The following is a 26,471-nucleotide window of genomic DNA, read 5'->3' on the forward strand; positions in this document are numbered from 1 at the left end:
TTTTAAGCTCCAGAATCTGTGCCTTAATTACACAAAATTGTACCTTGTGACTGTAGGTCATTATTGCATGGTGAAGGGCATGAGGCAGGTGTTGTGATGCCCACTGTCATGCAAACGATTCGAATAAGATTATTTCAGCAATCGCAGTTCCCCGAATGTGTTTTTGTTGATAATTTACAATATTACTAATGTTTCAACAGTCCTCATTTTTACTCTTTAGTTAATCTAAAGAACATCGAGAGGACTTGACATTTATACTCTTGTTGGTAATATAGAACACAGTGAGATGATTTGATAAGACATGTTGCAGCTTTTATTTTATTGTCTATTATTTCAGATTAGAAGATTGAATGTGAGTTCTGACCTTACTCACTACAGGTCAGGTTTTTTGGACTTACATGGAGTTTGAGCCTGGATACTGTTGGATGTTTGATGGCGAGCTACAGCCCAATGGAGATGAACTAGAGACTCGGTTGGATGCAGAAGATTGAAGCCGTGGATTACAAGGACTGTGTCTACACACACTCAACCAACGCATTCTACAGTGCGGTAAGATGAACAGCTGCACACTTCCACAGCGGCACTAACAGAACTGTCACCTAGGTCTGGATGACAAGTGTCAGACACAAGAACTGTGTCCACCTCAGTGATTAAAGTGACTGAAGGAAATTTGGGTCTAACTGAAACTTGAATTTAGTAATGGCAGGATTTTTGTTTTCCAATTACACGGATAATAATTGCGCTCTTGTAAATATTTATATTTGTTTCCCTCTCTCTCTTAACTTCTAATTAAAAGGAGGTATCATTACTTCAAAGGGAGAATTTTGTGTCATAGTGTTAGAGCTGGTGTACAGTTTGGTTTACTCAGTAATCGATCCTAGTGGCTTCTGATTTCCTGGCCTAATAAAACCTGGACTTAATATACAAAAACCTTAAATATATTGTGCAACTTTCAGCTAAAAAGGATTACATAAGTCCACTGTGCTGTGCGTTAGATAATGATGCGGATGGGTTTACATTGGAGTTGGTGAAAAGCCAGGTGCATCTCACACAGACGCTAAACGATTGTTTTAATGTGTATGTGAAGCCCAGTTCAGACCAAAGATTCGCAAAAAGACAAGTTGAAACAGGCAACTAATTGCAATGCACCGTTCTGCAGTGTTGAAAAAAACAGATGAGACAGTGAATCATGTCTGTGCAACAACCCTCTGCACTCTGATTCCCAGCTTGTCAGGTTTATATTATAATTTGTAGCTCCTTAAAACATGAATGAGGATCATGATAATGAGATACTGGCTACAGCTGCATTTGTAGTAGTGATGAAACGGCGAAAAACAGAAACAAAACGAGCAACAGATGGACTGTATTCATAATAAATGCGCCACAATTATATAAATAGCCAGCACCAATTAAAATGTGTGTGGAGGGGCATAAGCACAGACAGCAAGCTGCAGCAGTGACCACACCATGAGGACGAAAACACAGGGCTCAGCGGGGACAGAGCACCTGCCGCAGCAAGTGAACACACCGTCTACTGTCGTTTTGACTTGACCAGTAGACTTCACTACAAGCTGACTGGCTGTTCAAACAGGTGATGTGCTTCACTTCCTAAAACCAGCCGCCGGCAAATTGACCAGCTGAGTTGCAGGTGACAGCTGGCTTGAGTCGAGCTGAGACCGTCCAGTTCACACCGCTGCAACTTTTCTCTGCAACATACTAAAACTGTATTAGTGTATTCTGATGTCCTGGTAGTGAGTTTCCATGAGCAGGTCCCCGTTTTGTTTGTATCTTGTGCCTAAAGATGCACATGCGGGAGCTTGCAGTCACACAACACACAGATCTGACAAAAGTTTCCCACAGAAGCATAGCAGTGTGACAGCAAACAGTAGGGATGAAGAAGAGGTTTAGTGGATGTAAGTAAAGTCTGAAAATGTTTAGAAAATCAGTTATCCAAATGTTCTATGAGAAAGGAAATGCATTAAACATATTTTCTAGAACGAGAAGATGTAACACATTTTGGTGGGAAAAACTGAATGTAAACATAAGTTTGTTGTTTACAAGAAAACTCTGTAAGTACATATTTCAAAGTAAAAAAAAAATACAGGATATGTGGTATAATTGTCATATGTTTGACAGTAGCCAAAACAAAAATGCTCTATATTTCTACTTCAATCAATATGATTCATCTTAGTTGAGAACTTAATGTACTCTTCATGCTCAGAGAAACAAACCACACAGCCTTCTTTAGGGGCAAACACGAAAATCCTTCCTCTCACGTCAGATAAAACTACCGTTATTTGACATTGGCACAGGCGCAGAAAGATTTCCACTTGAAATACTTGTGATTCAGATTCTGTCCGTGTGCGCTGAAAAATCCCTGGCAGCTTCTCATTTGAAACCACCTACAGCAGCATCGCATATGCAGCAAAGACATGACAAAATGTGCACACGTAGACACAAGCGCACACACACACACACACACACACACACACACACAGAGCACCACGTTTTGCCACACTTTCTCAGAGCCGACATAATCTCCAACTAAGCTTCTGTCACTAAGACCTCGAGGAATGTGTGTATGTTGGGAGCATGGGAATACACAAACCATAACTGTGACCAGTTTACATAATGGGTCACCGCTTCAAAGGCTCCTCTATGTGGGAACTATTAGTGATTTAAAATCTAAATCTTTGCTGACCTCCACTCGTAAACATTTTCAAATGCATGGAACTCAAAAGTCGGCGGATTTGTTGTAGATAGAAACCCAATCTTGTTTCTCTGAGTTATATTTAATTCACCACAGCATCAGACAGATTGGCGTATTGATTTTTGCTCCACTCATTCATCACGACTGGGCTGTAAGCACTGACAGTTGGGGAGACAGACAGTCTACCACTGAGTCCTGAACCCTTGTGCATACGTGCTTTTCACCACAAATATTCATTGAACGCACACACACACACACGTGCACAGACATTATGATTTCCTGTCAGCAGCCCTATCCTGTTACCCCTCTGTGAACAATAAGGTGATACATCAATAGATCAGTGTCTGTATATGTTGTAAACGACAGCAGAGAGGATGAGTTAACTCAGAACATGTCTTGCGGTTGCATTGCATTGTGGTCTACTGAGGCTGCTGTCAAAGGGGGACAAAAACAACCCAATTGCCAGAATAAATGTTGGCATTATATGTTTCTGCAAACCACGGATATGTAACATTTGTACTTTATTATGTAGCGCTGGGGTCTTCAACATTTTTTAGGCCAAGGATCCCTTAGCTGAAAGAAAGATGGAGCAGCAACCCCCGGCTACATATATTGTAGAAAACTGAATTGCATATTAAACTGAACGGTTGGAGGTTGTGAGCCTCAGACTGTTTTTGCTTTTCAGGTAGGTGAGGGAGTAAAAATCCATTTTCACAAAGATAGGTTGTTGCAAAAGGCAACATATGTTGGATTGGTGCCAATGTATATTTTCTACATATTTCTGAAAAGGAAAAAAAGGTGGCAGCCCCTCTGCAGTAACTTGTACGTGCATGTGTTAAACTCAGATTTACAGTGTGCACAGAGGACTTTCCCCCTTCAGCGGATGAAGGTGAAATCCAACGTGATCTCATACCTACTCGTCATAATTTGCCACTTGGCAGAGGCCCTGGTCGTGACTACAGGACATCCTTTTGCATTTTATCTTGGCAAAGAATGGGTCAGCAGTAAGAAGGTGTTGGCAGTTAGGCTTAGGCACCGAAATACTTAGTTATGGTTTGGAAAAGAATAGAGTTGTACCGATACCGATACCAGTATCGGAAATGCCTCCGATACTGCCTAAAATGCAGTATCGGCGAGTACAGCCTATGACCAATCTGATATCACGTAATGCCTCACCTCATTACGCATACGCACGCTACAGGCAAACGAAACGCAATCAGAGCGGAGTTTAAAAAGCATTCTACTGTAGCCTTTAAATGTCTTTTTTACCAAATTGTGTGGCTGCACTTTAACCTGTGTCTTGATCTGTGTCAACACTGGATAACAATAATAATAAAAAAAAGTTTTATGGCACTCATTCTACTATTATGTATTTATTTCTTAATATTTTACATAGAGTTTTAGGAGTTGAGACATACAACAATTCATATCCCATCCATTTTTATTTTACACGCTGGTATCGGATCAGTACTCGGTATCAGCAGATACCTAAGGTTCAGGGATCGGAATCGGTATCGGGAAGGAAAAAGTGGTGTTGGTACATCTCTAGAAAAGAATGCGGATGTTGCTATAAAACACCAGGCTTTGAGTGGCAGAAATCCCACATCTGATGTTTTTGTTTGTTTGTTTAAAACACCAGTCTTGTGAGTCAAAGTCTGGTGTTTGTTGGACCCATCCACCCACCCTGAGCAGACTTTCATGCTCATTAAACTACCTCCATTGTGCGGAGCGTTTAATAGTGACACAGATAAGATTGCCCCCTTATAGTCAACTAAACGTTTGTCGACTAGGAAGGTCATTAGTCGGTAAGATTTCATCGGTCCCTTAGTCGCAAAAAGAAAAGCCTAAAACATTGTTAGGAGCTGCACCTTGTCAGAATAAATCAAAACCTATATGAACCAGGTGGGAATTTAATTTGAAAGGACAGACACAGGAAGTGGCCACAATCAGCAGTCAGACAGGAGTCAGGTTAATTTCCAGGGCTGGTACCTGCGGTTATTCCACAGGCCAGTTAATAACATGTCAGGCAGGAAATCCAAAGTGTGGGATCATTTTGAGAAGGTGAAGGACGAACCCAAGGTGATATGTAAACTCATCTTCATTGGTCAACTACAAACATGATGTATCATCTGAAACATGGAAGTAGCTACATGCCCATTAGCCACTTAGCACAATCATTACTGCTTTGCCGACAGCGTAATTATTACTTTCCTCCTTCAGCAGATGAATGTGAAAACCGACGTGATCTCATACGTACTCGTCATAATTTGCCACTTGGCAGAGGCCCTGGTCATTACTAAAGGACATACTTTTGCATCTTATCTTTGCAAAAAAGGGGTCAGCAGTTACCCTCCAGGGGGGTTTGCTGACCCTCTGCTGAAGACCCAGGATGTAGCAAATATGCTGAAAATGTATATTTCTTTACGTCTCAAAAACACTGTGGTTAACAAGTTTAAGAAAAGATAATATTTTTGCCTAAAATAACTAAAAATCCCAGTTTTTAAAACTAATGTCTACATCACTTTTGACATGTACAAATGTAATGTATCTGCGGTTTGCAGAAATGGACAATGCCAACATTTTATTCTGGTGACTGGGCTGGAAGAAAAAAATCGACTTTCCGACAGTGGATTTTTCCCTGTGTGATTTATGATGATGTCTTCAATCTATTCTGCAATGAAATTACATTGTAGCTGTGCTTGATCTCCACGTGACATGATGTAATCCACATTTCAGCCAGTTACCATCAGGGAGCAAGGAAATGTCAAATGGTCCCTGAAATGCCAGGCACATATCACTCAAAGTGCTGTTGTAGTAAACTGATTAAAGGTGAATTCGTCCCTTAACTCCCAATGCAGTATGTGGTTATTGTTACTGTATATAGTCCCACATGCACATAGAGTCTGTAAGGGTTGCTGTTACAAAGTGGAGGGAGGCCTACTTCATGATTCACCGTTTCAGTATCTGCAAAATATTTTGGTTGCATCAAACTTAAAACAGCCTTGGGATGCATATAAAGCTCAAACTGAGCTTTCACTTTGCTGTCAGCTCATCCTTTCAAAGCTCAATCAATCATTCTGACACTGGAAATCTGCTTCAAGTCTTGTGTTTTACAACATAAAGCCGGTGGTGGGATGACGGGGCTTTCACAAGAGCTGCCATATTGTAATACTGAATTAGAGCTTTTGTTTTTTTTTCATAAGGTAATTACAGTACAGTGAATTTCTACTGTGTGACTCAAGATGTCAATAAAAAGTACATTTTAGTTTAGGCAATCTAAAGATGCCATTATTTTCATTAAACATGCCTTTTCCTCTCCCTTATTTAATAAGCTTCTCTTAATGTTGTTAGCTAAAGGTATAGGTAAACCTTAAAATGAACATTTGTATATCGATTAGTCATGCTGTGTTACCTTGAATTTGTGAAGAAAACTTTGTTTTCTCGCATGTAGCCATGGAAAATGATAATAACAATCTGAGCCTGTCATACCCCTTTCCATCAACATAGAACTGGCTGAAATGTTCAGAGCATTTCAGCCAAAAAGAAGTTGGTTCATTTGTTACTCAACAAAAACAATAGCAGGTTTTCTTTTAGTGTGAACCACGATGACATCAGAAGACGTGTCATATTCTACAGGTTGGAAAGAGAGGATGAGAAGACAAGAACAGAGAAGTCAAAAGACTGAGAAAAAAGAGCACACAGGGGTCTCATCTTCAAGCGTTTAAATATATTAATTTGACCAGATTTTGTGAACTACGGTGACACTAAAACCCTGAACTTTGCTTGGAAGGAATAAATGCACACCCGCTATTTTTAAATATCCCATGGAGAGAGACTAATAGGGCCCAGGTTGAAAAATACCAATATTTTCCTTTAGCTTAACTTAAGTATGATTTTGAAGTGAAATATCTTCTGGTGCAGGTATGAAACTGCTTTATAAAATGTTATGGTGGTCTCCTGCTCACCTGCAGTCAGGCGCAGGGCACCAGCGCGTATCTGGATCAGCAGCCAGGAAACGCCTCAACTGGTACTCCTCAAACCGCTCCAGAAGCGCCCGGTCATCCAGGATGGCACGAACATCCAGCGGTGCCAGTGTCTCAGGGCACTGTGGGCACGCGATGCCCACCCGGCTCTCTGATATCTCGATGCGCAGGTACTGGCGGAGGCAGTCAGAGCACGTTCGGTGGGAACAGGAGGTGAGTCGTGGGAAGTGGCAACGCGGTTGACTGAGCAGGCACAGTGGGCACTCCTCCAGGTGTTCATCCAATAGCTGCTCCTGGCTGGAGGAGGAGAGGGACAGGACGCCAGTGGAGCCGCTGCTGGCCCCTCCCACGCACTCGGCCGTGGCGGCGCCTTCCTCGCCTGCCTCAGCCGCTGCTGGCGGACCTCCTCCTTCTCCTCTTTCTCCTCCAGAAACTCTTGATTCTCCAGCCTCTTCTGCTGTGATGCTGAGGTCCTGCAAACAGTCACAGAGCTGCTGATTTACTATATACAATCATGCACACTATAAATGTTCTCAAACACACGGGGACACGCAGGGTGACAACGTGCGAGATATTCTGCTGAGGTTCACAAAAAACGGTTTATTTTAAGAAATAAATCCAAGCAAAAGTAACGTCCCCACGTTTCTAGTAAGAATCAGTATTGCTGAGTGTGTATGTGGGTGGATGCTTGGTGTAGCTGGTTTCTTGGCAACATAATTTCTCGAAATTACCAATTAATTAAATAAACACTCTAATGGATTTGGGCTGTAACAGTAGGGCAGAGGGAGGAAGCAAGCAGAAGCTAAAACGTCCAAAGTTAATGATCTACAGCCTGTCTTCACGTTCCCTCTTTCTTTCGTTAGACAATTTAAATGAAGCAACAAAACCAGACATTTAACTATAAATACGGAGGGATGATGAACTAATAATGAGCAATTTATAATGATAATAGGGCTTAAAATCATCTATAATTAAAAACAAATATTAATCCCTGACAAATCCCTTCATTTTTTTATCCAAATGCAAATTTCTGTCAGTGTTTAAAAAGACAGCACCATCGATTCCAACTCCAAAATGGCTTCTAAACAGACTTTATAAAATTAGAGATTCAAACTGTAACATATAAAACCAAGATCAAACTTTTTATGAAAACTAAATCTCACAGAGGTTACCAGAAGCCAAGCCAAAACTAGGAGAAATACTATATTATGACACAAATGGGATTAGTTCCTCAGTCTCACCTGCTCTGGATGCTCGCTCGGGGTCAGCGTGATGGCCACCTCCTCTCTGGGCCACACTTCCACAGGCCTCTCGGGCTTTGGCTCCGATTTGGGCTTCCTGCTGAAGAAGTTCAGGAAGCTCAGCGGCCCCGTCTGCTGCTTGGGCCTCTTCATGGTCAGGGACTAGAGCAGGAGCAGCAGCTGAGGAGGACAGGCCAACGACCATGGGCAGGATGCGAAAGCGTGCGTTTGTGTGTGCCAGAGAGAGGGAGCGTGTGTGTGTGTGTGTGTGTGTGTGTGTGTGTGTGCGTGTGTTTGTGAGTTTGTGTGTGGGCGGGTGAGCACAGCAAGCGCTCACGGCTCAGAGTCTTGGAGCTGGGCGGCTGCTCTGCTGTGCGAGGGAGGAAGAGCAGGAGAGATGGAGAGGTAGACGACGGGGAGGAGGTAATCCCTGCCCAAGGGGAACATCACTAATTTGGAGTCTTTCCGAGGCCGGGTCATGTGATTTATTTTGTCTCTCTTCAGTCTTCTCTCCCCCCTTCCTCTTCCTCCTCCACCTCCACTGCAGTTCCCTTGGTCTGAGTTAGCCCTGGACTGGCTGAGTGTCCTTCATCATTTTAGACCTCTTCTTCACTGCAAACAGTCCCTTCACCTGGAAACAAACATCACAATCATGGCTAAATTACAGTGAGTCAGAAATAATAGGATGTGCTCTCTGCCATTTGGTCAGTAAATACAGTATTTTGTTATATTAAAAAGTCCCTACATGAAAAGTTGAGCTGCTAAATGCACCAAAGGCAAGGAGATAGTTGAATATAATTATTAACTTTCAGTGCATTATCATCTTGATGTTTTGTTTAATGGAATTTATTACAGTAGAACACAAATTACTGTAATCAACATCAATTGAATCACCACATTTTATGTGTAATTACACATACATTTTCTTTATTATGACATATATCCATACAGACTGTTCTCATGCACTGATTCTACGTGTACCAATGAAAAGTAATGCATCAAAATTTGTATATAACCCACGTAATTTGGAAGGCTGCGACCACGTGACCAGTCGGCTGACGGGTGTAAAGATGGAAGTAGTATAAAGTGTGAAAGTTTGTGTAAGTACCATAAACTGTGTAAATAATGGACACAGCTACTGTGATGTCACCCTTTGGTTTGTGGATTCCCGTTTTAAAGCCTCGAGTTTGGCATTTGGCCGCCGCCATCTTGGCTTTTTGGAGCCCGAAGTGACCGTATTAGGAAGAGAGGGTGGAGCTGTGGAGGAGTGAGGTGTGGATGTGTCTCACAGAGCGTCCCCGCCTTTAAATATGCGTAACTTTGCGCCTTAATAAAATGTAAAAGGGTAAGTTATAAAAAAAAAATAATTAGCCCCCGTACAGTTGTCATGTATGTTGAAAGTAGCTAGACCAAAACAGTTATTTGTACCAGGCTCTAAACGTGTATTTCTGCTGTAAAGTTGGGCATTTTAACATGGTGTTCTATGGGGATTTACAATGTTTTGGAGCCAGCCTCAAGTGGCCGTTCAATGAACTGCAGTTTTGGCACTTTCAATTCGGCTTCACTTTTCAGTCTCTGAGGTTGCCACTTGGTAAGGATGTGGTTTGGGGTGTTGGATGGGCCAAACAAACACAGAACCTTCCCCCAGGAGACCGGCATTCATATCCCGTGTGAAACCAAGTGAACTTTGCGTTATTGTAAGGTACGTCGTCATCATGTTTCATGTTACTTTTTCCAAACCTAACCGGTGTAACTTTATGCTAACATAGCTTTACATTAAGTACAGAATGTGACGTGTTGGTGAAGACTCTCTGTCATCCAGGTCATGGTAATCTTAAGTGCTATATCGCAGGCAACTGGACATGCTTGAGTGGCGTGAAGACCTTTTACCTCTCATCCAAGAGGCTTCTTCAGTTCTAACAGACTGATGCAGAGCAGGCTTACAGCTCAGCCCTTACAGCTCACATGTGACCCCAGCCACTCTGTAAGGTTTCACACCCACACAGGGTTTAAAGCCTGCGACTCTGCACCAGTCCCTCAGAACTGGAGAAGCTTCTTGGATGAAAGGTGAAACATCCTCAAGAAACTCAAGCAAGTCCAGTTGCCTACGATATAGCACTTAAGAATACATAATGCCATGCCATTTGTGGAGTGCTAAATTGTTAGATATCATGCAAACCTTTTTATGAGGGTACGTTAATCTATATCCAAAAAGATTGTGAATAATCTGGAATTGGATTGTTTAATCTACTGATATTGACCTAAGCCGCTAGTTCTTGACTTTTGGGTCAGAGCACCTCAAAGACGTCACAAGATAGATCTGAGGGTCACAGAGTGATTAATAGGAAAGGAGGGCAAGCAAATTATATTTCTGCTGTGCAAAACGACATTTATTTTCCTGATCTCTGCTTTTTTCTTGTGAATTCAAGGGAGATTTTACTATTTCGGAGCTCAAAAAAATAAAACCTAGCACTAGCAAGGAAATTCACTCTTTGGTTGAACTGATCACAACCTGTTGACAGACGCATCTGGTGATGAGAGGAGGCAGAGGGAGCTCGGCTCCTCTTAATAAGACATGAGCTCCCCTTTAAACATGACTTCTGAAAATTTGTGAGGTCTCTAAAATATTTACAAAGGGATATTTTTATTTTATGCTCTTTTTCTATTGATGTGTGCTCGTTTGTTGATACGTGACCCTGACTTGATGATTGGGCTCATCTGTATGAGAGGGGTAACTCTCAGTCCCTCACAGGCAGCCTGTCATGCTCTGTCTTTGATTTAATGCTCATGCTATATTTGTGTGTACATGGGCTGTTTTCGATTTGACCTGTGTGTATTCTATTTGTGTCGATTAACTAGGCTATAGAATATAGTACATCACTCTGCAGAGTACGTGTGTCCTGATTGTTATATATCAGATGTGCCTGCATGCTTGCAGCAAAACCAAAAAGTTTGGGAGTTGCTAATCTAAACCAACATCATTGCCATTTACAACTAAGTAAAAAAATGTAATAATAAATGTGATAAAATATTTAAAATCAATGATGTTTTCGATGTACTCAGCCACAGCTTGCTTCGATTCACACTGTAATTGAACTTTTATTCTCTTTTGAACATTATTGATGTAGAAAACACCTCTCTGTGAACCCTGTTCGCATGAATATAAATGTAATCTATGAACTTTTTCCCTCTGGCTGTAAACTCAGAATCATATTATACAGAGCATCAACAGCAAACAGGACATCTACACAATAACACAGATGGCTCAGTGTGTGCTATGATGTTTCATTTCTTATATCTTTATCATCGTTAGTGACATTTTAATATTTAATTACAGCAAAACTACTCCATAAATACAAGATATATTATGAATTAAATAGTGTGCTCTGTCTCTCTCATTTACTCGAAACATGACACAGACACAATACCAGGAACTTATTTTAAAATCTGACCTTTCAAACTATGCCATTTTACTCCCAAATCTCTACTTAAAATCCCCCGAGAGCCGTTTATATGGAATAAAATTCAAACTTAAAAGACACTGAGGGGTTTGGGTGTCCGCGACCCGTCATGCAGCCCCAGACATGAGCAATAAGGTCACAACCACGAGACACAAAGAGCAGATGGACGACAGAGTTGCGACTGGTTTGACAGAAAGGATGGGGGGGGGAGGGGGTGGTAGAGGCAGTGATAGACAGCACAGACAACTCATTCTGTCTCCATTAGGCAGCAACGAGCTTTCATAATCAGGCCCAGAGAGCACAGAGAGCATGAGGTGATTCATGCAACCCCAGACCAATTAAAATAGCTGTCTCCATATTGACACTACGTCAAATTGGACCATAGAACGTGACATGAAATATGAGATGATGATAGATCAGCTTCTATTTAAAGATCTTAAACAGTTTCACTTTCTCTAAAGTTAAATCTATGATCTTAAAAAGTGATTCATTTTTTTAATATCAGATTAACTGCGCTGGCCGGAGGCAGGTTATGGCTACAGGAGCTATATGCTTCATCATTCTTTTAACAAGGATGCACAAAGACTCTGGATTTATGTAACACTGCAGTGCCTAACCTGCCATCTTGCATAGAGACTGAGAGTTAGAGTCGTATTTATATTCTACTCCTGTGGATATGTTTAAATTGACATGAACAGCAGGCTCCTCTTGCAGCAGCACATCATTATATACAATATGGTAATTTAAGAGTAAAGGAAAAACATGTCTGCCCTTTGAAACGTTGGCTCCTTAAACTGACGATTAGTGTTGATATTTTAGAGACATTCCACTTCAGATCTGCATTTTGCTGAGATACAACTCGGTGCCGCAAAAACGAAAGGTGTACAGACATGCACAGAACATTGCAAACAGCTGTTTTTGTTCAGTTCATGTGTTTTACATCGGAAATATCTGTTAAAACATTTTTGCAAGCAAAACTTAAAGATTCTCTTGGAGAGGATCTTCTAGGAAATCTTAATGTGCAAGTGTGTCTTGAGCCAGATACATATCTACATCTTTAGAGGTGAAACAAAGACTCTACGGTAGCTTTGAGAGGCAAGTTGGAAAAAAAATCCTAAGTTTAAGGTACAGTTTGAATCCTCGCTGGGAGAGGCGGACTCCGCCACTAACTGTGAAACTACTAGAGAGGCAAGAACGGAATGCAAATCCATTCAATGGCTATTGCTGAAAAATCTAGTCACAGATAACATGAAAAATGGGGTTTGCTGTAAGAAAGTTTAGAGATCAACTTAAATTGTAAACATTACAGATGACTATACGACCCCCATGGTCGTGGGGGGCACTTTTAATCCTGACCCAACTCTCCAGGGGGGTTCTGGGGAAATTCTCCCTAAAATAATTTATTTCTTTTTTTTTTTAATTTAACAGCTAAAGTTACTATTTGAGAGCATTTTGAAACAAAAATCTTAGATAAGGGGTTCCAAATATTTTGCTGAGTGACTGCCTTTAAAAGAAAATTCTGGTGATTCATTTTCTAAGGCTGAACTAATTTGTTTTCTCTCCTGTGTTTATGACTTTGCCAGGAAAATCTTTCTAAGTACCTTAATGTTAAACAGGCAGAACAGGTGAAACTAGAATTACCACCTCACGGCCTTATGCCTCCGCAAACCAATCAAGTTACAGTTACAGTTTATATTAATGTCAATGAAAACATGGATGCTTCACACACATCTTAACCCGGCAGTACAGAAGATCTACACAGTCAGCACAGTTTCAAGGCACCCAAGATTAGTGTCACCAATTCAGTATCTGAGCAAATGTCTCCCCTTCTGTTCCTAAGATACGACACTGAATAATGTCCAGAACATTATGATGTCACAGTGAAGTTGACCTTTGACCTTTTGAAAATAAAATGGCACCACTTCATCATTATATCCAATTAGTCAATGTGATATTAAATTTTGTCATAATTAGCATATGACTTCCTGAGTTATGGCCAAAACTCTCTAGGACAAGTAAAATAGTTGCCAAGCCACTAACGCCCTTGACCCAACGCTTTACAAAAAGGACAAGAGAAAGCAAGGAGTATCTTGGCAGATAGCTCCCATCCTCTCTTTAACCAGTTCAAGCTCTTGAGCTGCGGGAGGTGCTATAGAGTCCGTTTGGCAACTAAAAATGTTTTTAAAATGTCCTCCATCCCAGGGCGTTGGTGGCTTAGTGGATAGAGCAGACACCCCACATACAATGCCGTTGCCCAGGTTCAACTCCGGCCTTTGGCCCTTGGCTGCATGTCACCCCCTCTATCTCTCCCCCTCTTTACGCTTAGCTTTCCTATCAATTAGAGGCAAAAATGCCCCAAAAAGTATCTTAAAAAAAAAAAAAAAAGTCCTTCAGACAGACAAGACAATGAGCTGATTTAATGTGTTTAAGTGTTTTGTCATGACTTTGTTTGTTTGTTATACTGACTAGTTGATTGCTTTTTACAATGTTGTCTTTTGTCACTCCTGGTCGACAATAAAGATACTCTATTCTGTTCTCCTCTAAAAAATGTTTTGTGAGGTCACAGTGACTTTGACCTTTGACCACCAAATTCTAATCAGTTCATTCTTGAGTCCAAGTGGACGTTTGTGCCAAATTTGACAGAACTCCCTCTAAGCCTTCTTTAGATATTGAGGTTACGAGAATGAGAGGGATGCAAGGTCACACTGACCTTAACCTTTAAACAATAAAATCTAATCAGTTCATTGTTGAGTCAAGGTGGACGTTTGTGCCAAATTTGAAGATATTCCCGAAATGGATAGATATGGACGTACATACATATGAACAGGCGGACAAATGTACAGATGGACAGACAAGCTGAAAACATAATGCCTCTGGCCACAGCTGCCAACAGCACGGAGACAAAAAAACAAGTTCAAAAATTATCCCAACAAAACTGTTTTTCACCTGTTCTTAAGTCATAAACATAAAACAATTTTGATCAAACTTAGAAAATGGATCATCAGAATTTTTTTCCTCGCTTTCCTCTCAGGGCTTCCATACGTTGCAAATAAACACAAATTAAAATCAACGTCTTTTATGATCAGTTAGTCCTGGCCTTCTTCCAGAAAACCAGAGGGACACAAACAGGCCAGATGAGAGGAGAGCTGCTTGTGAACACACTCAAAGCATTCTGTTTCACACAGGCCGACAACACGGAGGATACAATGACAATGTCGCAGCTACACTATCCATACAACTCTTAACAAACCATTTCCTGCCCTGACAGTGATGGCAAATGTGGTAACAACTGCAATTTCAGCTGAAAAAAAATCTTTAATAAAGTCCTTTTAAATTTGTTTCAACAAAATCTTCATTCGGAAGAAGTGCATTTGATAATGAGGATTTTTCCATATAAGGTTACCATCTTCAAAACCTGACCATCAGCTACAAGCATTTGGAGTTCAGTGGTGTTTGTTCTGAGGTCCACTGTTCACTTTTTACTTTCTCCAACATTTAGTTTGTGAAAATTGTTATCTTGTTGTAAATTCAGACTCAAATCTCTCATGACGATCTGTTTGCCGACTTTAAAAACAAAGCAGTGGAGGCATACTGTGTTATGTCGTCCCTGATAAAAAGAAACTTTGCACTTCCAGCAACAATTTGAAAGAATTAAGTCCTCCCTGTACAAATTTCTTGTTTGATTTTTCACCAAATGTAGCTTCTCTGCATCTGACTTCCAGCAACTGTGTTGTGCATCTGCTTGAATTTCCACAACATCCACATTTCACATGGGACTGACTTTCTTAGCCAAAGCACAGGATCCAAAGCACCGACCTCTGTGATGAACACTCACTGTGCTGCTGTTTATTTATAGACATAATTCCCACATATGAAGACATCAAAAGCACACACATAACACATTCAAAAGAGCTAAATTTGCATGCACTGAACATACTGTCTCTGAGGTGTATCTACGCCTTCACAAGCACATGTACTCACTCGAACACACACACAGGCACACTGATACATGTACAAGTAGACACACATACAAAGAATTTAGTGATTTTGAACATTATCTGTGATAAATACAAGGTTTATTAAAATGTTGAACATAAAAAGGAAATTAAAATCTCAAATCTACCCAGGTAGCCAGAAGTGCTTGGCCCAGCTTTGGCCTTCCTTTGGCACACTTAGTTTGCAGTCTCAAATTGACTTGCCACAGTACTGGGGCTGATTGTATGTGCCATAACTGGTCCAAAACTGGTCTGAGTAGTATTGCTAACTGGAGCTCAGCCTGAAGCTCAGTGGACTTCAGCCAGGGTTTACAGCTCCACACTAAACGACAGGTATCCAAATAGGCAACACAAGTTGCTGCCTAACAACTTAGATAAGTTGTCACTGTGAGGGAAAGTTTGCCATCAGTATGTTTAGAATTGTTTGTTTTGCACAAAACTCACACAGCTGAGCAAAGACCATCAGATGGGCAGAGACTTTGTACAGACTGTTTATATAGAATTAGATCGGACAGAACATTATATCAGCAGGAAATAAACCATCTTCAAACCTTGATTATAAAATTGTCATGCACACATAAATATAAACAATGAGGGACTTGGAATTATTTAGGTTCAAAGGATGCACAATCAATTCATTTAAAGACAAAACATTCATTTATATATGATTATATACAAACACTGTATTTTATTGTTGCATGTTGGCAAACTTTGCTGTGTTTTGGCAGCAAAGGACCAAATATGAGTTGGCTCTGGTCCACACATGACTGCCAGATTCAACTAGGATTTAGGGGCTCAGACTTAGACCAATTTTGGGCTGATAATCAGCTCCAGTTAGCAATTCTACTCAGACTAGTTTGGGACCAGTTGTGGCACAATCAGCCCAAGTATTGTGGCAAGTTGGGAGGGAAAAAAATTAACGTCACTAACAGGAACAAATGCACTTGACAAAACATGGCTGCTTTCGACACTAGGGTCTTCATCAGGGTGCAAGAGGTACTGTCAGTTTGAGACTGCAGCGCCAAAGTAAGGCCAATGCTGGGCCGAGCACTCCTAGCTACCTGGGTAGATGTAAGATTATATTTTCCTTTTTTCCCTTCAACATCTGAATCATTTATCAGATAATGATCTTTCACTCCAATTTGTCCTGTTCACAGTCTATGCAGAGCATCCTTTCTATTTTTATAGATCATCATCATCATCATCATCATCATCATCTTGAATCAGATCATCCATCCATCAGAAACCGCAGAAATAAAAATCCACTAACATGCACACTCCACACACACTTCCGTACATACACACACAAACACACACTTCATTATGCACACATGCACATTTGACTTATGTGGATACAGAGATGAGGATACAGAAACGACCGAAGAAGCAGCTCCTCACTGATGAGGTGCTGTTTGTCTTCTATGACCAGTGGCTACGCTATAAACATAATGAATGTTTTAGTTCAGGCGGACTCGAGGTCAGTGAAAACAGTCACAACTTAAACAACAGGCACTCATGGGAAATCAAAAGCTGAGTTTATTTTTACTTCACTGACCCACCAAACGGTCAGTCATCACAAATACATGTTTGTGGACAAACAGTTCCTTGTTTAATTGGTCACTGTAGTTAGCAAACATTGAAAAAATATGAATAAAATGATACACAGGATATTTGTAGTTCATCTCAGCGCATGAGAAAAGAAATGGAAGTGAGGAAAGTAAACAATCAGCTAAAGTCAAACGGGTAGAGACCAAAAAAAAAACTTGTTACATAGGTAAGATTATTTTCTCTAGCCATTGAGCTCTTTAGCAAAAATGTCTTGTGATCATTTGTGTAATGGTTTACTGGTGCACAGTAAATATCCTTTATTCTTTCAACATTGGATTGTGTTGTTAATGTGCTAACTGGCTAACTAGCATCAAGACAATCTTCCAATTTACCTTTTTTAATTAGAATTACAGACTACCACCGTCTGTTGGTGTGGAGAGTTATATCCTCTCACGCAGGTGTAGAACTACATGGTGGTTGACCGTCGTGAAGTCTTTGGGGTGTGATCATGTGCCACTTTTTTAGCGAACACAGAGCAATGTCAGGCAACGCAGTAGAGGGCCTTTTTCGCTGCTAGTTCTCTAAAGTCGTGCTGGTGTGTCTGGGCCTTTGGAGAGTAAATTAAGCAAATGAGGATGTGCTAAAAACTGCAGTTCTTAGAATGGCCACTTGAGGCTGGTTCCAAAAGCAAGTCAGTTTCCATTGATAACCATGTTAAAATGCTCAACTTCACAGCAGAAATAAACATGTTTACAGCCTGGTACAAAAAAACAGTTTTGGTCCATATATTTTTCTCTATACATTTTATTAAGCCTTAAAGTTAAGGTTCATTTAGGGCGTAGTTGCTTTTCTTGACAGGTTGTCTGTGAGACAACATCTCATCTGCAGCTCTAACCTCTAATCCAAGATGGCGACAGCCGGAGAGCTGAACTCCAGGCTTCAAAACAGGAGTCTACAAATCATTAGGTGACGTCACAATGGCTATGTCCATTATTTCTGAACAGTCTGTGGTTTTCCATTCATTCACAGGGAATTCAGTATCGCATTTTATATTTCAAAAAGAACAAATAGATTAGAGAAAAAGGGTATTTTAATCACTGAACACAGTGCAACTACAGTGAGATACAATGTTAGCGATGTGTCAAAAAAGCACCCAGGCTAATAGTTGAGCTAACAATGAAACATTCTCTCATTAACGCATGATAATACTTCCTTAAGATTATTCATGTTTAATAAACTTTATGACCTCTCTTTAAATATTTTCAATGACGAGACAGTGGGGGGTGAGATAAAGGGGGGAGAAAGAGCACTGCTGTCTTTAATGCCATCCTTCAGAAGGCTCCAGGGAAAAGAGTTAACAAGACGAGGAACGGACACAGCTGCTGCTCGGAAAGAGAGAGAGAGTACATCTTCAGTTTACAGCTTAATGATTTTCTTTTCCCTTGAATGGGTGTGTGTACAGTATACCGTAAAATTCTCCCGAGGCCAAAGACACACTTAAAGATCTGACCTCCCCCCTTTACACTATAGGACTCCTTTGATGTTTCACTTTCTAGAGAACTCTGGGCCACGGAGAATGAACAATGTAGAAACACAGCCTTTGCAAGAATTCAAATTCTTAAGGCGTCTCTGGGATTATAGAGAATTAGAGGACAAATTCAAAATCTGTCCTAGAATTTTCTTTCTGTGCCAGAGCACAGGGAGCTTAAATCACTCATGTTTTCACCCTCCACCCATGTGGAAATTCCAACCTAAATATCAGGTTTCAATGACGTTGAATAACTGTGATAATAGTGTAGGTATTCATTCAAGTTATGTGTCATACTTATGAGTAAAACTGTGAATCATAACCTACTGCTAAATGTTTGGGAGACACCTACCTCAGAGAGTTACATAGCCACACCACTGGAGAAGGTAAAAATCAATCTTGTTAAATTAGTCCCACAAAAAAGTAACCCACTCTCATCCTGAAAAAGAAATCCACAGAGTGTCTCTTTGTGCATACATACTTACTCATATAATCTGTATTACATACACTGTTCTGGACTAGTTACAACGATAAAGTCCCAGCATTGGTGGATGTCTAGCCTCAAGACGACTTCAACAAGATGTCAGTTTGACCCTGTGACCTGCTGAAGCACTTTACAACTGACCCACACCTACTCCACGCTACGCCAGCGCACAAAAACAAAAGCTCCAGCCACATGTCTCAGTCTTAATTCGCAGCAGCGAACCCTCACTTTTAATTTATTTCCAACAGGCAAAAGAAAACTGATCCCTCGTGCCAAAAGCATCAGCAGACATCATTACATAATGTACAAAGGCTTTGGCCAGAGTCTTGTTTTCTTACTTACTGACATGATTCAGCATGCTGATTCACACCGATTTCAATCTGGTGACAAAACGGCACACACTCAAACACGTTTCTACAGAGAATACCACACAGGTAAAACATTTCAAAGGAGCATTCCACCAATCTTGCATATCAATAACGGTTTAACCCTGATGATGTCACCAGGGTCAAGGCTTGGAGACTTTAAACAGAAAGTAGATAAGTCTCAACATGTGTTTCGAATTGGAGGAATGGAGTTCAAATGACATGGGCATTTACAACACAGTCACCAGAAAAAATGTTGACATTATACATGAGGCCAATATGTTGAAACTTTACTGAAGCTAACCACAATGCTTTGAAGCTTTGATCGTTCCCATAACTGATGCCAGTAATCAGTATTCCAGTATTCGAATGCTCTGCTTTTGAATTTAACCCCAATGAGATAAAAAATGCGTACATGAGGTGCACAGGAGGAGAAGTCGGAGCCACCTCAGCCCTGGCCCCCAAAATTGGACCTCTGGGTCTGTCACCCAAGAAAGTTGGTGATGGCATTGCCAAGGCCACCAGTGACTGGAAGGGCCTGAGGATCACTGTGAAGCTGACCATTCAGAACAGGCAGGCAGCAGTTGAGATTGTTCCCTCTGCATCTGCTCTGATCATCAAAGCCTCCTCGTGACAGGAACAAGGTCGAGGGTATATATACATTACCCCAAAAATCCCAACAAGCCCATAAATTAAGAAATGGTTTTTCCAACATTATTCATTACGCATCAACGTTAACCATTTGTAGTTAACACTCAGACAAGGACATTTAAACTTGATCTCATCTACTGTCAGTCACCAGCAGTCCAGCACTGCTGAAACTAGGACAGTCTGACCACACAGACAGATACGCTGGCAAGTTATCAAAAAAGTCAAGTGTCTGTAAAAGTTTCTCAACTTGCAGAGATGACCCCAAAAAAGTCAAGTGCCAGATATGTCAAAGAAAACTGGCATATCAAGCTCTGATTAATCATAAGTATTTGTCACTGAAGCTTCAATGCTGCAAAAGTGGTATTCGGGACAAACTGAAATTTTTATGTTTCTTTAGGTTCCAACAATGCAGTGGTTAACATGTGGCACAAAATCCACTGGATTGTCATTACAAAAAAAAGATCATGCTTGGGCTTAAAACACCTGCTTTTAGTGGCACAGCTGTCACTGGAAATGCCACTGATGCCTCCCTAAAAGACAACTGGTTTTGCTGTTTGTTGGTCTTGAACAGTGGTCTGCAGCATGGTGGCCATCTTGCCTAAAGCAGGTTTATACTTCTGTGTCCAATTGACGCCATACCTACGGCATAGGCTTTATATCGTCAAAGAGCCTACACTGTACTCTTTGCTGTAGCCTGACGTGCACCTCCCTAGAAATGTAACTACACATTACGGCGACACAGACCTCCTGTCTATTTCTGTAACCTGAAACGATTTCCTTCAGTGGAAACAAAGCCTTTATTTACTTTTATTTCACAGATAAGAAACAACAACTGTGAAGACAATAAAGCCCCCAGAAGATAACATTTTAAGTCTTGTGTGTGATTTATCCTGTCTTCATATAAGTGGAGGAAATCTCTGCTAGCTGCTAGGCTAATTTATACAATGTATAATGCCATAGGCTTGTGCTTATAATGTTAGCATGTTATAATTGTTTGAAAGCATGTTTAGTATAAGGCCGCTGTTTTGTCAGTGAACCCTGTGAGTTGTAATGGAGCAGAATATTGTGACGTTATCTTTGTTAAATGTTACTGTTGTCCCTGGCTTCAAATGAGTAGAGGAAAAGTCCACTAGCAGCTAGGCTAATTTATACAATGTAAAATGACATAGGCTTGTGCTAATAACTTTAGCATGATATATTTGTTTGGAAAAAGTGTTTAGTATAAGACAGTTGTTTTGTCAGTGAACTTTGTGAGTTGTAATGGAGCCGAATTTTGTAAAGTTAGCTTTGTTAAATGTTGCTGTTGTCCCTGGCTTCATATGAGTCAGGGAAAAGTACACTAGCTGCTAAGCTAATATATACAATGTAAAATGACATAGGCTTGTGCTAATAACATTAGCATGTTGTATTTGTGGAGAAAATGTGTCCAGATAAAGACAAGTGCTTGTCTGTGAATGCTGCGAGTTATAGTGAAGCTGATTTGTGTACTTGTGTTTGTAATTGTCTCTATTAGGCCATGTTTAATGTGTGTTTTGAATCAACTAAACTTTGCAATACTTCACAGAAACCCCACTTAGTGTCACACCATCCACACCCTCCACCTCCCGAGTTGTCAGCTCATAAAGGTTACTTATTCCGGTTATCTCAACTATACAACTTTAAAAACATTGATATGATACACATGAAACATAGAAACGTATTCCTGGTTTGAAACTTAAATTGTCACTTTTGGTTGCATTGTGGGAAATGTAGGATCCAGTGTTTTTGCAGCTAACTACAGTCCAAAAGTAAGGAAATCTCAGGCTCTACTGCTCCGATTTTGACCATTCTTTTTCTTAATCTGTCTCTTGTGAGTCCCCAAACTTTATGGAAGCACATTATTAAATCACTGGAGCAGCCCTTTAAGACACCCATCTAGGATACTGAGGGCAGTTTTCATAATGAAGCAGCTGGTAGATTCTTCTCCCTAAGGTGCACTATCACTAACTTATAAGTAGTACAAAGAGTAAAAGTAAAGAAACACTTTAAAAGGAGTGGTGCCCTATTACTGTGACATTTGACCTGTACAAATGGTCGGCTTTGTATCAAGAGAATATCATATATATTTAATCCAACCACTTTATGGTCAAAACAAATGGGAAGCCATGACTTTAATGTTCTCAAATGAAGCCCGATAAATCCGGACGAAGTGTAAGTAATGGTTTGTATATGAAAGCTATTCTTTAATCCTTTGTGGTTTCACTGACTGTCTATGGATTAGAGTCTGTAGTGTCTCTCTATTGATGATGACAGATAAAATGACAATGACAGATGGGATTATTACACAACCACAAGCATCTGCCCTGAAGCATTTCCCCCGCTTTGATATGCCAAACAGGCGAGAAACAGGACACCTTTTTTTTCCTGTCTTATGCCCTTTGAATGAACCATATTATCATCACAGCCATGTTATCTCACCTCAGTTTGGGGCGTTTTTTTTTGTTTTTTTTTTCTCGAGGACACTTGTTAACAAGCTGTTGCTATGCAATCATTGAGCATAGAGGATGTCTGATGTTCTGCCTTAGCAGAGGGAAACCTGATGATACACCCTATTAAATATCTCTTCACTGGACACAAGCCCACATCAGCAATGCGGGTTTCAGAGGCATGAGAGTGACCTCAGCCTACCCACACACACACGTACACACACACACACACACACACACACTCCTGCACTCCGTGGCATCCCTGACCAAAATATTCTGTTTCTGCACCATGTGGCGCTCAACACTGAGCCTTAGTGACCTCTGGCAGACTGCAGGCTACTTTATTATTAAATAACCACAATATAAGGGATTATTTTTTTAAATATGATTATTTAAGAAGTCTGTATTGGAGTGGAATGTCATAGCAGTTATGTAGCATGCTATAACTCACTGATAAATATGTTATAACTCCACAGATTAAATAAGAGAAGTGTTATTTAACCAGTAACACAATAAAGCATAAAGGTAGGTCATATAGGATGGATGCAATTGTACACTAAAGGTATTACAAAGCAGAATGATGAAAGGCAGCCTTGCATAACCTCCACGTTCATTTAATAAATCATCACACAGTTTTATACTTCCATTTTAATCATTTAAACAGGGGTCTCTTCAGGGCATCAGTATGCTATTGCAGGGAGTGGCATGTTTTAATAGGCTACGTATTCGCATTCACCTCCAGCTCCAGATATCAAACCATAAACACGACAAACAGCGAATATAAAAGAGCCGAAATGCGCGTTTCAAAGTCTGCGGATAAAACACACAATAATTTGTATTACGTAAACGGTATCTTACCTCTGTGTGCGGCGCCTTCTCTTTGCAGCGTAGAATCAACAACTGGCTCCTCCCCTCCAGGACCAAACAGTAGCACAGAAATCCCCCCCACACCACCCCCCACCACCCCCCCACCCCCAGTCTCCTCCTATTTACTGCCGCACACGAAACACATCTGACCGTCAAAAGCTGCACAGAGGAGGCCGGGTGCGATGGTGAGGTCGGGTCCGGTGCAGGAGGGATCCGATGAGGCGGTGAGGAGAGGCTTCACCTCGGTACAGCAGCAGACTGATGGCTCGGCTGTGCGGCGGCCTGAGGGGAGGCACACTGCAGTGACATGAACCAATGGGATGACGCAGAATCCCAGGATCTCCTATTCATAAATGCCCAGTCCCATAAAAAAACTCAGTGGTTCTCACATGTTTTCAGTGCCAGGTATACACACACATATGCCAGCTCTTTTTATGGTTTGCCCCAGTCAACCAGAATGTAATATTTAAAGATACACCTTAAAGGTTCAGTGCTCACAAGACTAAAAGATGAGTGCTTCTTTTTATTCTGTAGCTGTCTAATACGATCATTTAATAAAGATTATAAACACAAACTTCAAAGGCTCTGGGGCTTCAGTTGTAAAAAAAAAAACCTGCATTGTTTATGTTCAATAACACATAGGTCATACACATAAAAGTCTATATAAAGACCCTGGAGAACTTTTTAAGAGGATTTTTTAGGTTAGCCTAGATTTAAATCCCAGTAAAGTATAGGCCTATGGATGCAGGCTCCCAGAGGAGGTCTTTACTAAACAGCAAGTGCAAAGGGAGCTCATAATGTTCCGTGGTGTCCCCTGGGGTCTTCAATGTTTTTCAGGCTAGAGACACAGCACCCTACAGCATATATACTGTATGAAACTGCATTGCTTATTAAAGTGGGCAGATGGAGGTTGACAGAAAGAAAGCCATATCAATCTCCGCTTTCGCAAACATTGTTGCAAAGGGCTAAATATGTTTGATTCATGTCTATGTCCAGACATAATGTTATTGTTGAAATGAAAAGGAAAACGTATCAAAAAGATTATCAAAAGTTAACAAACAAGAATTTGGCAGCCCCTGTGCAGTCATTTTGAGGACCCCTCCTGCAGTCCCAGACCCCCTGTTGAAGACCGAGTTTAGAAAAGAGCCCTTTGGCACGGAGTGTGGCCAAAAAATTGGGTCTTGGGGTAGTAACATCCCAAATACAGGTGTAAGACATTAAAATACTGTCTCAAAATATGTTGTATTGGAAAGACTGTCCCCAAACTAAAGAAAAAAACATCACATATGTTGGATAGGTGAACATAGACCCTCCAGTACTGATCCCATTATACCCAAACCATGTCGCACTAAAACATTAAAACTTGCTTTTGAAAAAAAAAAACAAGTCACACCAAATCCATGAAAGTACTTTTTAAGGACCAATAATGACTGTGTACTATACCTTTCTGAGCTAGATTGACTGGAGTACTATGCAATTTTAAAATATGAAGTAGCCTATATCAGCCTAATTATCATTAATAACTCTCCTTCATTTTTAATTATCGTGTAAAATGCAGATGATGACCTAAAATGCCACAAAAAACAAGCAAAAATGATGCAAAGTTTACAACTTTGCCCAAAGTTAACATGCAGTTGACAATTTTATTACACTTGAGGCTTTTTTAGACTTCAGTGTCACATTGTACAAGGCTATACTGAACCTTCATCAGCTTGGATTCTCTGTTGTGCTCTGAGCTCATTTAGGCTTTAAATAGCATTAGTGTGAGTGGATGGATTTTGTATTTGGCACTGAATACTCTGTGCTGTGCCCATCTGGCTACAATCTCACAGTTGGCTGTTTTTTTAAGGGATCTTCTGGGGTAGTCAATCCTTGGATTAGATGAGTGTCTTTTTTTAGGAGTTACAAAATTGAATTAAATTATTTTAAATAACAGACACACAAGACCACAGCTGTAAATAAATTCAGTCAGGATGATGATGCTATGGATATTTCAACTGCTACATGTGAGAACTACAACTACAATGGTTCTGTGAGGGGCAGAAACCGGAAATTGTTTTCGGAAACGGAAACACCCGACTGAACGGAAGAGAGATGTATACAATAGAATCAAGATAAATCCCGCCAGCAACAATAAGACGTCCGGTATGCGCCACTGGCCTTCAAAATAAAGTAAAAATTTAAACATTGGAAAAAGGGATTCAAAATACTGTAATTTAAAAAAAAAAAGTCATGCCAACTACATTAAATGCAAAGGCATGACAAAGTTCATACACTGTCATGTCACGTTGTTTCATCTGGATAAGTGGAAATCTCTGAGTAAATTTAAAAAAAACAGCAACAACAACAACAAAATCAAACAAAACAGGTGCTCTCATTTAGAATATCACAGTGTCAGTAATAATCAATGCGAAAAAAATGCAATATGGTTTACACTTACTAATCAAATTGTTGGTGGTTACAAAGACACATGGAAATATATAAATATATTTTTGTAAAACACTTAAATGGAGAACAGTCATTGCTTTGCATGTTTTTGTTGTGCAGGAATGCATTCAGCAAAGCTGCTGGAACAAATGTGAGTGCAACATTTACACACCTGGGGAACTTTTCAAGAACATTTCGAGGACAAGAACCTTCAGTAACTTAGTTTATTGTTGAGTTTAAAACATTTCTTATAAAAGTAAACAAAAAGTAATCAAACGCAACAAGTTACATTACTTAGGCCTTGATGAAGTAATTAAAATAGTGACATTATTAATTACATTTTCAACAGGGTAATTAGTATTCTGTAACCTGTCACATTTTAAGAGTAACCTTCCCAACACTGCACAATGGCAACAAGCCCATCCAACTCATTAATGGCACTAGAAATAAAACAGATAATAATTGTTTGTAATTATAATAATATATAAATTCTATATTGATTAATTTAAATCGAAAGCACCATGTAATAGCTATTTTAAAAAAAATAAATATAGTTGATATATTAATAATGATAATAATAGATATATATATTATTAAAAATGTAACTTTTTTATTATTATTATTTTTTCTCCATTTGTGGATTTGTTTAAACTTCTAGGTTGCCATCAGTTTAGATGCCGCTTTTATTCTGAAGGACTCAGACCGGAAGTGTCATTGTTGTTGCTGCTGCTGTATCACAGGCGAAT

At 40.2% G+C, this 26,471-nt stretch overlaps 1 protein-coding gene across 3 annotated transcripts in view; it reads right to left on the reverse strand.

Annotated features, from left to right (window-relative positions):
• LOC117270390 (E3 ubiquitin-protein ligase RNF19A) overlaps positions 1-23,398 on the reverse strand; it is a 47,286-nt gene extending 23,888 nt beyond the window's left edge. For 2 of the 3 annotated variants that reach the window (XM_033647981.2, XM_033647979.2), the window contains exons 1-3: positions 23,290-23,377; positions 7,935-8,565; positions 6,676-7,166 (exon numbers count right to left, since the gene is read on the reverse strand). In XM_033647981.2, the coding sequence (XP_033503872.1) occupies positions 6,676-7,166; positions 7,935-8,087 (644 nt within the window). In that variant the 5' untranslated portion in view covers positions 8,088-8,565; positions 23,290-23,377. Of the gene's footprint in view, positions 1-6,675; positions 7,167-7,934; positions 8,566-23,289 lie in introns of all 3 variants that reach the window. The other variant, XM_033647980.2, reaches the window with a different exon arrangement.
• Positions 23,399-26,471: the final 3,073 nt, after the last annotated feature.

The sequence above is a fragment of the Epinephelus lanceolatus genome, chromosome 13 (genome assembly GCF_041903045.1).
Source record: "Epinephelus lanceolatus isolate andai-2023 chromosome 13, ASM4190304v1, whole genome shotgun sequence".
NCBI classification, from domain to species: Eukaryota; Metazoa; Chordata; class Actinopteri; order Perciformes; family Serranidae; genus Epinephelus; species Epinephelus lanceolatus.